General features: G+C 53.2%; 2 protein-coding genes across 3 annotated transcripts in view; both read left to right on the plus strand.

Annotated features, from left to right (window-relative positions):
- The window catches only part of CEP85 (centrosomal protein 85), a 35,361-nt gene extending 23,429 nt beyond the window's left edge, over positions 1 to 11,932 (plus strand). For both annotated transcript variants that reach the window (XM_040979618.1, XM_040979619.1), the window contains exons 7-13: positions 2,438 to 2,590; positions 2,774 to 2,922; positions 3,822 to 3,918; positions 5,246 to 5,296; positions 8,789 to 8,896; positions 9,783 to 10,008; positions 10,341 to 11,932. In XM_040979618.1, coding sequence (XP_040835552.1) covers positions 2,438 to 2,590; positions 2,774 to 2,922; positions 3,822 to 3,918; positions 5,246 to 5,296; positions 8,789 to 8,896; positions 9,783 to 10,008; positions 10,341 to 10,501 — 945 coding nt within the window. In that variant the 3' untranslated portion in view covers positions 10,502 to 11,932. The remainder of the gene's footprint in view (positions 1 to 2,437; positions 2,591 to 2,773; positions 2,923 to 3,821; positions 3,919 to 5,245; positions 5,297 to 8,788; positions 8,897 to 9,782; positions 10,009 to 10,340) is intronic.
- Positions 11,933 to 12,894: 962 nt separating this feature from the next.
- Positions 12,895 to 14,156, plus strand: SH3BGRL3 (SH3 domain binding glutamate rich protein like 3). The gene is made up of 3 exons (XM_040979620.1): positions 12,895 to 13,015; positions 13,487 to 13,654; positions 13,763 to 14,156. Exons 1-3 carry the CDS (start codon positions 12,968 to 12,970, stop codon positions 13,826 to 13,828), a joined length of 282 nt encoding a protein of 93 aa, XP_040835554.1. The 5' UTR covers positions 12,895 to 12,967; the 3' UTR covers positions 13,829 to 14,156.
- Positions 14,157 to 14,724: the final 568 nt, after the last annotated feature.

Here is a 14,724-nt window from a genome sequence, read left to right on the forward strand (position 1 = left end):
TTTCCAGGATCTTTGTTAGTACTATCTTTGAATAAATGCCTCTTTGATGTCAGTGGTACTTTCTCACCTTTGTCTTGTTGATTTGGCTTATTTCAGCTTCCTTTGTTCATAAGCCACAGAAGCCCCTGTAAGTGTGGATGAGAAGTCTCCTTTCAGCAGCTCTTTATTGTGTACCTTCATTGTGCTCAGCCTTAGAGCCAGGATAATTAAAGTTGACCCAGCCTCTCTAAGCTGGGAGTCTCAGTAGACCTTTCAGATGAGTGTGTGGTGTTTACCTGTCTCACCGGGACAGACCAGAGTGCTGTGTGCAGTTTAACTCTGGAGTTACTGGCCAGCTCATCTTCCAGGCATCGTGTCCGACAAGTCTGCACATTAGATGCCATCTGTGAGATCTGGGGTCCCCAAGTCACCCACGCTTTTAAACTTGCTTAAAATATTGTCTTTTAAAATATTTACTTGAAAGCAAGCCTGGCATGATAGCATAGTGGTTAAAGTCCTTGCCTTGAATGTGCCAGGATCCCATATGGGCACTAGTTCTATTCCCAGCAGCCCCGCTTCCCATCCAGCTCCCTGCTTGTGGCCTGGGAAAGCAATCGAGGACGGCCCAAAGGCTTGGGACCCTGCGCCCATATGGTAGACCTAGAGGAGGTTCCTGGTTCCTGGCTTCAGACCAGCTCAGCACTGGCTGTGCAGCCACTTGGGGAATAAATCATTGGACAGAAAATCTTCCTGTCTCTCCTCCTGTCTATATCTCTGTCTTGGCAATAAAAATAAATATTTTTTCTTTTTTAAAAATTTAAAGCAGAGAGAAAGAGATCTGTCCATTTCCCATCCATTGGTTTACTTCTTTGCAACAGCTAGGGCTGGACCAGGCCAAAAACAGGAGACAGGGACTCCATCCTGGTCTCCCCCACGGGTGAGGCTCCACGTGCTTGTGCCATCTTCCACTGTTTCCAGACATGTTAATAGGAAGCTGGATTGGAAGCAGAGCAGCCAGAACTTGAACCAGCACTTGGATACGGGATGCTGATGTTACGAACAGTGGCTTAACCTGATGCACCATACTGCCAGTCCCCACTCAGACTTGTGATCACTGATTCAAATTCAGTAAGTTCCCTAGAACAGACCCCACAAGCCCACAAAGGCCTGTACTACTTCATTATAAACTCAGTCCAGGATTAGCCAAATGAAAAGAAGCATAGAGAGGTCTGGGAGAATCCTGGGAGGAGGCCGCTTTCCCTGGGTATCAGGTCCTGTGACCTTTCCCTCTCATCCATGTATGTGCCAGCCTGGAAGCTCCAGCTGGCTTTGATGTGATGGTGTTTCCTGGAGTTTGGTTGTGTAGGTCCTTCTTCCCCCAGGAGGTGACACTCAGATACACCTGCCCTGCTGGTGACCAACCCTTGTGCTTGTTAGCACAGATTATTCTCTGTGGAATTTGGCCCACTAGAAATGATAAAATCTATTGAGTGGGTTGCTGAAGGCCTAGAGGTTAACCCAGGAACCTAGGACAAAGACCAGATATAATACTGATTATACAATAGAAATGACAACAATTTAAATTTTTAGAAAAATGTGGCTAAACAGGCTAATCCTTTACCTATAAGTGCTGGCATCCCATCTGGGCACCAAAGTTCTGTCTATTCTACTTCCCATCCAGCTTCCTGTTTTTGGCCTGGAAAAGCAGTAGAGAACGGCCCAAAGCCTTGGAATCCTGTACCCATGTGGGAGACTCAGAAGAAGCTCCTGGCTTCAGAATGCCCCAGCTCCAGCAGTTGTAACCATTTGGAGAGTAAACCAGTAAATGGAGGATCTTTTTCTTTATCTCTTTTTCTTTGTAGACCCACCTTCCCCTAAAAATAAAATATTTTTGTTGGAAAGGCAGATAAACAGAGAGGAGAGACATTCCATCCACTGGCTTATTCTCCCAAATGGCCTCAGTGGCTGGAATAGGCCAGGCTGAAGCCAGGGGCTTTTTCACTCCCAAAATACCCACAGTGGCCAAGGTTGAGCCAGGTCGAGGCCAGGAGCCCGAGCTTAATCCTCCTATCTGGGTAGAGTGACTCCAATACTTGACACATCACCTGTGGTCTCTGAGTGTGCGTTAGCTGTAAGCTAGAATGCTGACTAGAACCAGGAGGCAGAAGTCCCTAGCAGTGACTTACCTGCTATGGACTTACCTGTCCCAGAGCTACCAAATTTTAAAGAATTGTTTAGGGAGCCATTTGATTCTGCCTTTACCTGGAAAGTTCATATGTGTTTGCTTTGCAGTTTATGCCTAATCCCAAATGGCAAAATCTGATTAACCCTCTGCATTCACTGCAGTAGACTCATATGCACAGTCCCAAGGGCAGACAGTGGCCACTTGCTAGGATATTTGAGGATCAGGGTCCTAGAGGAATAAATGCAGACAGACTCTTCAAAAATTTTTTTCCAGGTAAAGAGTCGTGATAAACACATCAATAATTTGAAAAAGAAATGTCAAAAGGAAACAGAGCAGAACCGGGAGAAGCAGCAACGTATTGAAACCTTGGAGCGCTACTTGGCTGATCTTCCCACACTGGAAGACCATCAGAAGCAGAGTCAGCAGGTAGCAGCAGTATCTGCATACCTGGGGCGCCCAGGGGGCGGCAGGAAGGCGAGCTTTCTCACTGCCTCGTTACACGTGCCTCCCAAAGCAGCCACACCCAGATTCACATCTTGTGACTCTGTCACTAGACTGCTGCTCTTTAGAGGTGCCCAGGCAATGTACGTATTAGCTTTTGTATCTCAGCTTCAGGATTCTGAATTGAAGAGCACAGAGCTACAAGAGAGAGTGACTGAGCTGGAGAGTTTGCTGGAGGAAAGCCAAGCGGCCTGCCGGGAGAAGGAGGTTCAACTGGAAAGCCTGAGAGAGCGGGAAGCAGAATTTTCCAGACACAAGTAAATGATGTGCTTGTGGGATTTGGGAAAGCAATAGAGAACTAGGTTCTTGTCCCAGCTACCCCACTCATTACTTACATGATTTTGGAGAGAAATCATTGTCCTCTAAATTTTCTCTTAGCAATGAATGGATTGTGACCATTGCTTATGGGCAGACACTGTATCTTTAGAATGGTGTGTGAATGTGGGTACTGAAAGTGGAGGTAAGTACTGAATAAGTGAAAACACATAATAAACTGAAAAAGGGACTGTGTGCACATTTTTCCAGAGTCGATCCTGGTGCTGAGAGTGAGGCGTTCCCTACATTGTGAACCTTGTATGTGAAGGGCTTTCAGGAGCATCTGTTTCACCTTAGCCCTCGGGGATGCTCTGACTGCCGTGACAGGTCCGAGAACAAAACAAGATGCCACAGTGTGCTCCCAAGGTGCTTTGGGAGCCTCCTGCCTATTAGTAACAGTCTCTGAGAATGTGATGGTTTTGTTGCAGTACTTCTTGGACCAAATCCAATTTCTAATGGAGTTGATTGGATTTCTCATCCCACAGTCAACTACAGTGGCTTCTTGTTGGTCTCGGCAGAGGGGCTGTGTTGGAAGTGATTTGTGGGCGGCCCGCTGGAGAAGACAGAGTCAAAAGCAGAGTTAGGGAACAGTATCTATACCCCCAAAAAAGAAATGTATGTGAAATGTAAGAACAAGAATGGGGCAAATGGAGGGAGAATCAGTGGTATGTTGTATAGACCTGACGTGGGCAGCAACTTCTCTATGACTCAGCAGCTACAGATACCAGACAAGAAGCCTCCCCAGCCAGAGCTTGGAGGAGCCCACGTGGCTTGTCCTGAAACAGTAGACAGAGGAACATCTCTCAGACTTCAAAGTTGTTGAAGAGCCATTGTCTTTCAGCCTGCAAGAGAAGCAGTCCATGGAGAACACCAGTGGAGGTGAAGGCCCCAGCACGGACGTAGAGACCTGGCAGCAGGAATGTGACTCCCTCCGCAAGGTGACTGGGTGGGGGCTGGGAGGGAGAAAAGATGGTGTATTGAGAAATAAGCACACATTCTCAGTCTGGGGCCACCTTGGATTTACTGCTGAGTGCTTTTATTTTCTGAGAAGTTACTCCTGCGTGCTGAGGGTGCATTTGAGTTATCCATCCTTGGGACAGGCAGACTTCACTCATCTAGAGTACAGGCAGAAGACTTGAATTTACTCCAGATGACTCAATGTGAAGTCAGTTTCCTGCTGTAACTTCTAGCCAATGAGTGCCCTGCTTGCTCAGGTCAGCAGAGACTGACTGACTGCAGGTCCAGGTCAGTGAAACCAAGTCCCAAGGATGGTTCAGACTGCCTCAGGTTCTAATGGACCAGAGGTCAGGATGGTACAGGGTCTCTCCTTGGGTCATTAGTGTGACTAAAGCTGTAAGTCTAAGGAGCGATTTGAAGGTCGTCATGGAGACCTGCCACCCTAGACCCGGAGCCATTTCCTCTTCAAGGCTCATGAAATGTGCGCTGGTCCACCTGTTCATCAATCAGACAATCCAGCATCACTTGAAAATCTAATCCTTCATCTCCCAGCCCCACCCCGCCCACTTCCCAGTTATCCTCAGGCATTCATTTGCAGACACCAGTCCCCTGACCCCTGCCTTCAGTCTCTCCTGAGCCCCTACCCCCTGTGCCTTGCGGGCTCACCTGAACGTAATGAGCCCCAGGTACCTATATCTGGCCTTCCCCTTGCTGCCTTTGCACCACTTCAGTCCTGTTCCTGCCCCGCTGGAGGTGCCTTCATGTTCCCTTTTCCTTGCTGCTCTTCCCACCACCTCGGTCCCGTTCCTGCCGCGCTGGACTAAACCACCTAAAGTGCCTCATTGCGTCTGGTGTTTTCGGCTAACGATAAAAGAACCAGGCTGCAGGAATTAGCTGCCCATATAGTGTAAAAACCGGAACTCTAACTTTTTAAATAACTAACAGTAACAATAACCTGAGTGGGGCAGGATTTGTGAAACTGGAGGCCAAAGAAGCAGTGTTTACTGACGGTGTGTAAAATTGGTCCCACCAGCTGGGAGTTATTAGTGTGAACATCTCCCTGCACCCTGTCCCTGTCACATACACCGCCGTGGCCGTGGGTCCACACTGCAACTCCTCAGAGGCCCCTTTGGGACTGTGTGAAGCTAGTTAGCCAGACCTGGGAGTCCTTAGGCAGAGCTAGCTGCACTCGCCATTCATGCGCTAATAAGCCATCAGTGTTGTGGATCCCCTACCAGGCTGTGAGGTGTCCCTTTGCCCTCTGACCTTTGACCTCTGCAGCCTTGCTCAATAACTTTCCCTTGTCAGGTCGTGGAGAAACAACAGCAGAAGATAGATCAGCTGCACTCACGAGTGCAGGTGAGTGGAGATGGGATGAGAACACTCTAGAATTCAGCCACATTGAATTCTGTCTTCTGCCCTGGCTGGGCATGGATGTTAAGGGTGCAAGAGGAGTGACGCCTGGCAGTGCTTTGGATCCCATAGTCCTGGAGGGACAAGCACAGGGGTTCCATGGCAGGAATGGAACATCGGGGATTTTTCTGGACACCCTGAGCCTTGAAGGATGAGGAAGAGCTAGGTGGGATGATCCTGGACCTAACGTATGTAAAGAACAGCATGAATGGGGCATCATCTGTGTGAAAGAGCATAGTTTGAACATAGACCTGCAGACACTATGTATGGTCCAGCTTACTGAAGGGGATGGAATGCGTATGGAAGAAATGCACTGGGCATTTTTTCTTTCTTTTTTTAAGATTTTTTTTATTATTATTAGACAGATACACAGGAGGAGATATAGGAAGATCTTCTGTCCACTGGTTTACTCCCCAAGTGGCCACAGTGGCCACAGCTGAGCCAGTCTGAAGCCAGGAGCCAGGAACCTCCTCCAGGTCTCCCATGTGGGAGCAGGGTTCCAAGCCTTTGGGCCGTCCTCTGCTGCTTCTCCAGGCCACAAGCAGGGAGCTGGATGGGAAGCGGGGCTGCCAGGATGCAAACCGACACCCATATAGGATCCCAGCAGATGCAAGATGAAGATTTAGCCACTGGGCACTTTCCCTGCCATGTGCCCATCATAGTGTGCTTGCACTGATGAGACCACTGTGACATCCCCAGAGAATTGCTGTCACATAATTTGCTCTATGTTTGGGGGAAATGTGCTCCTGTCACTTATGACTGTTGGGTTTGAGGTAGTGAGTGGACAGGTAGGGCTCCAGGTGGTGGAGGGCTTCATTTGTCCAACCTAAGTTAGCTTTTATTCTCCAGGTATGTGAGGGACTCTGTTAAAACATCCAACTGAGGGCCCGGTGTGGTAACCTAGTGGCTATAGTCCTTGCCTTGCATGCATTAGCATACCATATGGGTGCCAGTTCTGATTCTGGCTGCCTCACCTCCCCTCCAGCTGCTTGCTTGTGGCCTGGGAAAATAGTTGAGGACGGCCCAAAGCCTTGGGACCCGACATCCACGTGGGAGACCCAGAAGAAGCTCCTGGCCCTTGGCTTCATATCGGCTCAGCCCTGGCTGTTGTGATCACTTGGGGAGTGAACCAGTGGACAAAAGATGTTTGTCTCTCCTCTTCGTAAATCTGAATTTCCAATAAAAATAAGTCTTTAAAAAATAAATCCAGCCGAGGCGTGATGTGGTTGGGTTTCAGTGTAGAAGATTGGCAGCCTGCAGAGAGGCAAAGTTGCAGAGTGTGAGGAAGAGGGCAGGGTAGAGGAGGGGCTGAGGGACATTGCAGTGACTTAGGAGGAGAGTCGGGGAGTCAGTGAACCGGGAGAACTCTCGGAGGGTTCCTGCCAAAGTGGCAGTGCTCTGCCATGGAAAACCAGTGGGAGGCAGGTTCCCTGCATTCTATCAGACCCCAGGACGCATGAACTTCACTTACTCTGAGGGGCAGTCGAAGGTTGCAGTCAGGTTTATTCAGGCTTTTAGTAGAATTTTTATGGAGACTCCATATAGATTTCCTGAAATACTGTAATTCCACAATGATTGAAAAAGTCTGGAATTGTTAAGTTAGCTGTTAAGCCTAAAATGTAAAATGTCAGTGGAGCCAGCAGGGAAGGGGAGTGGTGGCAGGCAGCGGGGGAGGGAGGACAGCCCCCCCTAGGATGCCACATCCCACATGAGTATTCAATTAAGTCTTAATCCCTCTGCTTCCAGACCTTCTTGGGCTTCCTGGGGTGCAGTGGGGATGGCTCCTTGGACTTGGAGTTACCACCCAGATGGACTCCCTGCCTCCTGGCCTTGGCCGTCCAGGAACGGTGTTGGTATTTGGAGGGTGAATCAGTGTGTACTTCTTTTGGCTCACTTTTTTAAAATAATTTTTTTCCCTGGAAATGCAGATTTTACAGAGAAGGAGAGACAGGTCTTCAGCTGATCTGAAGCCAGAATATTCTTTTGGGTTGCTCACATGTCTGCAGGGTCCCAAGGCTTTAAGCTGTCCTCCACTGCTTTCTCAGGCCACAAGCAGGGAGCTGGATGGGAAGTAGGGTAGCTGGAACACAAACCGGCACCCATTTGGGGCTGACCAGTTGAGCCATCACACCAGCCCCCAATTTTCTCTTTTAAGTAGATGGCAGGAAATACATATTTTTTAAATCTCAGATGAATTTGTTAGAATACAGTGGGTTCATCATGGTCATCTTGAGTATTTCATGTAGTTATATTGGCAGTTACATTTTTTTAATAGAAAAATTTCAAGAAATTTTCTTTTTATAAGCAGTTAATGTTTATTCCATTTATTTTTATTTAAGAGGTAGATTTTTTTTAAAGTGGATAGTGAGATACACAGAGAGGAGGAGAGGCGGAGAGGAAGATCTTCCATCCCTTGATTTGCTCCCTAAGCGGTCATGATGGCCGGAGTGGAGCTGATCCAAAATCAGGAGCCCAGAGCCGCTTCCGATCTCCCATGCAGGTGCAGTATCCCAAGGCTTTGGGCTGTCATTGACTGCTTTCCCAGGTCACAGGCAAGGAGCTAGATGGGAAGTGGTGCTGCTGGGATTAGAACCAGCGCCCATATGGGACCCTGGTATGTGCAAGGTGAAGACTTTAGCTGCTAGGCTACCATGCCAGACCCTCAAGAAATTCTTTATTCTGATGAATTTCAAAATAAATTAGAATGAAATTAAGAAAATTATCTTGCTGCCTCTGACCCTGACCATGCCAACAAACGTACATACACTTCCACATGTCCACACTGTCAACAGCCTAGTGGGTTCTCTCCTTCTTGTCACCTCCATTAAAAGCATTCAGGCTGCATCATCTTCCTGTGCACATAGCTGGTACTGTTAGCACCTCAGAGACAGAGCTGTTTGTTGTTCTGTGTAGTGCTGGGTGCCTGTCACAGTAAGTGCTCAATAAATTGAGACCGCGTGAGAATGACCTAGTGCCTGCCCCCCAGAAAGCGGTGGTGGGTGCAGCTGGGATACTTTGGGGTCACAGGTGGTGTGAGTGATAGGGAGGGATTTGGACCACCTGGATTTCATTTGCTGGTGGAGGAAAATGGGGTGAGCATAGAGATTTCCTGTGGTGACAGAGCAGAAGAGCAATTGGAGTGGCGAGGACGGGGGCTGAGTGGAGGCGTTGGAGCATGAAGGCGCATCAGTGCCTGTGCCAGGATCAGGGGCATGTGTGGGCGATGTGGGCGATGAGACAGGGCTGGGAGGTGAGGAGGGCCTGTGAGAAGCTGCTGTCCATCTGTCTGTTAGGGCTGTGGAAGACGGATTGGGAAGTCGGGGTCAGAACTGGTCTGTGGCAATGGCAGCAGAGTGTGGGTGGGCCAGAGATGAGGTGATCTGAATCAGACTAGTCACCCTGGTGTGTTCTTCTGCAATCCTGTGCCTGGGGATGCAGAGCCTTGAGCAGGAAGTGGCTCAAGAAGAAGGAACATGCCAGGTCCTGCGAGAGGAAGCCCAGCGGAGAGAGACAGCTCTGCAGCAGATGCGCACAGCTGTGAAGGAGGTAAGTGGCCTCAGCCAGGCCTCCCCACTCCCACACCAGGGTTTGCTGTCTGCCATTTCCATCCCTGCAGCCCCCTTTATGTCCTGCTGTGTAGCAGAGGCCCTCAACCCACCTTAGGCAGACCATAGTTGCCAAGGAATGTTGTTTGGATGTCTAAGAAAACTGTCCCAAGATGATCACATTGTCCAGGGGTGGTTTGCGGCCAGGACTGAAAGAGAAGGTCTGTTCACAAGCGTTAAAACAACCGAGAGAGGGAGGCAAGGAGAGTGGACTCCGGCATCGGGGAGGGGGGCAGAGTACCTGCAGTCAGTGCACAAGAGCCTGAGTCACTGAGGTGAAGGTGGGCCTCGGCAGGCTGTGACGCAGCTCAGAACCCCCAGTCTCCAGCTTCTCCTGCTGTGACTTGGTGACCACGCCCTACCAGACTGTCTTCCTGGCTCTGCCCCGTCAGTCCTTTGACTGGCTGGTGGCCACCCACTTTGGTCTGGGTGGCACGGAGAGATTGAAAGCAGTGTCTCCTCAGATTGCAGCCTTGACGGTGAGCCGTCTCTAATAGCCTGACTAACAGAGTTGGCTGAGGGACTGGCTTCAGATAGAGTTCCTAGGTGTGGGCGCATCTTCTCTGGTTCCTGCATAGAAGCCCAGAGGCTGGTGAGTCAGTCGGCTGGGAGCAGCAACTTCCTTTCCAGCGCTGCCTCCCCAGGGGCCTACGCAGCCCCTAGGGGAACCAAGCCAGTTCTGGGGCAGAAGGTGGAGAGCTGAGGAAGGGGGACATTGTCTGTGACTCAGGCCTTCCCCCACATGCACATCCATGGCCACCCACCCTCAGGGAAGGAAGCTCTGCCTCTTGGCATGGGTACATGTTCTTGCCCATCTTTGTGCTTAGCTTTCAGTACAAAACCAGGACCTGATTGAGAAGAATCTGACCCTGCAGGAGCACCTGCGCCAAGCCCAGCCGGGGACCTTGCCTTCAGCAGACACAGCCCAGCTGGTGTCTGAGCTGCTCCAGGAGCTGACTCGTTGCCTTCAGGATCTGCAGGCTGTCTGCAGCATCATCACCCAGAGGGCCCAGGGTCATGACCCTAATCTCTCCCTGCTCTTGGGCATTCACTGTGAGTTCTCGGGAGTGTGTGATGCCCATAGCAGAAGGATCTTCCTCCTCTCACCCTGAAAGCTTTCCTGTTGAGACGGACAGGCAGGAGCCTAGAGGCCTGATCCCTGCTCTCTGTGGCTTGCTATGTTTCACAGAGTTGATGCTCCATCAATCTGCTTTGGAAATGAGCATCCTTAAATACCTTGCATGCAGGACAAACAAAGTTGCTCCTGGGCAGCCCGTTTGCAGCCCGCTGTACACAGCTGCCTTTTAAAAGGTGCATGTCCTGAGGTCTTGGGCCTTTTTGGGTTGCAACCCTTAATGTCTCTCTTGAAATGCTCTCCTCCCCAGCTACACAGCATCTGGAGACACAGCAGGATTTTCAGAAGCCAGATGTGATCAAGAGGAAGCTGGAAGAGGTTCAACAGCTACGCCGGGAAATCGAGGACTTAAGGACCACCATGTCAGACAGATATGCCCAGGACATGGGAGAAAACTGTGCCACACAGTGAGGAATGCGGGGCTGGGACTGGCTGCACCACAGGGCCTGCAGGAGCCTAGTGCAAGGGATTCCTGCCCTAACACTGTGTTGCCTTCTGTGTGTGGCTCCCAGGGGAGAGCCTGCATCTGGAGGCTAAGGGTTGCTGAGGGAACTGTTGCCCATCCCAGCTGGCTTTGCCTTGTGGGATTGCATTTGTTCTGTTACCCTGATTGACCTCCCGAGGGTGAGTGACTAACTGGCAGGTACAGTGGGTGAGTCCTCCCAGGCCGTTCCGAGCCCTAGGCTGGCATCAGAAGCCAACAGTCTGCTCACCTCCTCCTCTCTTCTGGGATGGAGCCACATGCATTCCCACTCCCTGCCTTGGCCCTGTCAGTCCCTGCATCTCACTGGAAGGGCTGGAAATCCCAGGTATCACGAACAGCGATGATTTGAGGATCCCAGGCCCCTCATGGCAGCCTTCCTGGGCCCTGAGCTGCCTGGCTGGCTTCCCCAGGCTTCTGCTGCTTCCTCAGGGCGAGTTCTTCGTTATCAGAGTACCCACTTGGATTGTGAGCCTAGGGGTTCTGCCAGGGTTCTTCTGCTCTTTGCTGCCAATCCTACAGGGATCCCCTTTCCCCAGCTATCCTGCTGTCCCCTGGATCCTGGCCATGTCTGCAAGAGCTGCCTCCCGTGTTCTCAGGCCTCCCAGGTAGCTCCTGCCTTGGGCTTTAACTACAGACTCCTCTGTCTGGTCTGGGAAGACTTTTCCCCCAGCAGGCTCCAGGGCATTTGTCAAGCTGCTTCTGCCTTGCCCCAGGTTTGAGACTGCCTGGCCTCTGGATTGTGCCTCCTGTCTTGGGGGAGGGGAGTGCTTTCCCTGTTCTGGCCTCCCAGAGTACCCAGCCTAGGCCAGCTTTGTGAAGGCACAGCTTTTGTTAACTTAGTGTTTTTTGTTTGTACCGGCTGCTTTCTTGTTTTTTCTTGCCTCCTGTTTAGGGTGCATCTCACAATTGTTTTTATGTGGTGGCAAGGCCCACCCCAGGCCTTTTTCTAGACTTGGAGCCTGGCCAGGCAGGGACCACATGTGAGTGTAATGCACTGGGCAGATCCAGGGACCTAGAAGCTGCCACTGCAGTATTGTCACTAAGCTTCTCAGGCTGATGGCCACCTCCTGGACTGCACTCCTGGGCCTGAATGAGGCTCCTTCCTAAGTGTTTTTGCAAGTTAGTGTTTTATTTATGGAGTGACTTATCCCTTCCATTGAAAGGAGCTCCACCCGCTGGCCTTCCCTGAGCCCCTGGGCTTCGGCCTCCACCCTGTGCTGGGAGCCTGGCCACACGTTCACGGGTGGTGCTCTGAGTGCTCTAAGTGTTCAAGTTTCCAAGCGGTTATTTATATGAATCTTTGTTATGTCAACTGTTTGTATTGCCCATTTTGACTACAGAATAAAGTACTTAACAGACTCCAGCCCTCCTAATCTTACATCAGCATCTTCCCTCCACCCCATCCCTGGCTTGCTGGAGACAGATGGTGTATGCCTTGGCCCAGTTCCCCAGGGCAGCAACCATGGGGACCTTCAGCAAGGCCAGCCTCTTGCCCGCCAGTCAGGGGGCAAGCCAGGTGTTTTCTGTGGCACAGAGCTACCCAGGGAGGAGGCCACATCCCTGTGGCCTGACTGGGCCCCGGGTGTGGAGGGGCTTCGGTGAGGCTGTCTCTGATGCTGGGCCAGCCTCCTGGTGCCTGCTCAAAGTGGCATTTTGGGTTGCCATCTGCAGCAACGAACCGGGCTGAGCTGGGGCTGCCCCAAGCCCAGTTGCAGGTGCTCAGCAAGGGCCACCCCAGCCCAACCTCGGGCCAACCTTGTGGAGCGCTCAGCTTCCTTCCTTGCTCTCTGCAGCTTCCTCAAGGTGGGGCTCCCTTCCCACCTTAGTAGAGAGGAAGTTGAGGAAAACCCCTTGGCAGGGGCCGCCTCAGCTATGCCTCCCATCGTGAGGACGGTGCCTTGGAGCTAGGCGCCTTGTTTGGGAACTTGGGGTTTTCAAATAGCGCAAGGCTCCCAAAGTGCCACACTTTGAACCCTATTATCAAGACAATCGTCCTGGTACCGCTGGGCGTGAGGAGGTGGTTGCTGCATCAAACCAGGTGGCTGGGGCGGGGTGTGGGGGCGTGCAAGCCCCTCGCCGGGCACCGGATCAGGGGAGAGCACGGAGCAGAGCGGGTGGGAGCAGAGGGCGTGGTGGCGCGGCTGCAGGAGTGTCCCAGTGTGCGTCTAGGGTCCCGCCGCGCCTGGCCACCGTGGGGGAAGGGGGGCCTCGGCGCGGGGCTGGGCCGCGCAGGCGCCGCCCCTCCGGCCGCCCGCGCCGCCCATTGGTCCCGAGCGTGGTGACTCGCGGGCGGAGCAGGAAGGAAACCGCTCCCGAGCGCGGCCGCGTCGTCTCGGCCGTGCAGCTGCCGCCGCCGCCTCCCGAGCCTGCTTACCCGGCTGTCCGCCTGCAGCATGAGCGGCCTGCGCGTCTACAGCACGTCGGTCACCGGCTCCCGCGAAGTGAGTGCGCGCCCGCACACGGCCGGCGCTGGGGTCCCCGGGCGTCTGGAAGCCTTCCCCGGGACGGGGGCGGTGACGAGGTGCAGAGCCCGGCCCCCAGGGACCACCAGGTCCACGGCCCCAGCCTCAACCCCTTCCTGGGACGGGCTGGGTTCTCGGCAGCCGGAACCTCCCACGCCCATCCCCCAACACAGACCAATTCTCTGTACCCCGCTAGCAAACTGACCCTGACCTCGTCCTTAACCCACTCGTGCCTGTGGCGATGGGGGTCCTTTCCTACCCTCAACCCAGGCCTGCCAGGTCTGCCTGCCGCCCCACTCCCTGAATTCCTGGCTCCCCCAGCCCCTCCAGCCTGTCTCTTTTACCCTGAAACCATCTCGACTTGATGTCACCCACTCCCTGGTGGGGCAGAGACCCAAGCTCCTGGTCACAGGCTTGTTCCTCCTGCCCTCATTCCTACCCTCTGCCCAGATCAAGTCCCAGCAGAGCGAGGTGACTCGTGTCCTGGACGGAAAGCGCATCCAGTACCAGCTAGTGGACATCTCCCAGGACAACGCCCTGCGGGACGAGATGCGGGCCCTGGCGGGCAACCCCAAGGCCACCCCACCGCAGATTGTCAATGGGGACCAGTATTGTGGGGTATGGGTCAGGGGATTGGGCGTGGGGAGTGTTGGGACAGGACTGCTGCCTTGAGGGACACAGCACTGGGGTCCTTTGGGTGACCACATACTCGTCCCCTGCCCCTAGGACTATGAGCTCTTTGTGGAGGCTGTGGAGCAGAACACGCTGCAGGAGTTCCTGAAGCTGGCCTGAGGCTCTCCCGGACTTGGTCCCCATGTCCTCCCCACAGCCCTCACCTGGCTCCGAGGACCGTGTGACCAAGCTGTCTGACATTCCTAACCTTTTGGCCTTGGAGTCCCTCTCCCTCACCCTGGCCTCCCTTCCCTGCTCCAAGGCTGTCTCAGAAACTGTCTTAAGCAACAGCCCCAGTGCTGGCGGTTCTAGCCAGTCCTTGGGGCCGCCACCTGCCTGCCTGGCACTGACGGGGCACTTCTGCTGGTTCCCTCAGCCAGGGCTCTGCCAAAGGCCCCACAGTCCCTTTCCCAGGAGCACCCTGGAGACAATTAAATGCCCCCTAATAGTGGCTCTGTGTCTGTGTGCTTGCGGGTCCTGCCCTGGGAGAGGCTGGGCCATGGGACCAGTCAAGCTGCACCTGTGGCTGTTACTAGATGCTTGCCTGGCGCACACACACCTTGGTGGGCCACCCTAGAGTGTGGTGGGGTCCCTGTCACTGCCATGCAGAGGCCCATCAGGGTGTACGGCTGTGCCATGTCGCTCGCTGTCTGCCCGGGATGAAGCAGGGCGGCTGGGTGTGGGTGTTGTGGGAGTGGGTGCACAGCTGCAGTTCTGCCATTTGGGGGACATGGGTGCAGCCATGACAGTGCTTTGCACGTGGGGCAAAGGAAGGGAGCCCCGCAGCTGTGGATCGCAGCCGTGGGTGCCCAAGGTCCTTGCTGTAGTCCCTGCCGGCCACACCCTCCTCCCTTCACTCACCCTTGCTGCTTTCTGTGAGAGAAAGGGGAACTTGGAGGACAAAGACACAGCAGCCAGGCCCGCCAGCTGGGGCTCGGGTTACTGCCTGCAGGATCAGCACCGCCCCCTCCCCAGCCTTCCTCCGCCCCGGACTGAGCCTCGCCCCGACTGAGCCT

The sequence above is a fragment of the Ochotona curzoniae genome, unplaced genomic scaffold (genome assembly GCF_017591425.1).
Source record: "Ochotona curzoniae isolate NIBS_2020 unplaced genomic scaffold, NIBS_Ocur_1.0 contig_3255, whole genome shotgun sequence".
NCBI classification, from domain to species: Eukaryota; Metazoa; Chordata; class Mammalia; order Lagomorpha; family Ochotonidae; genus Ochotona; species Ochotona curzoniae.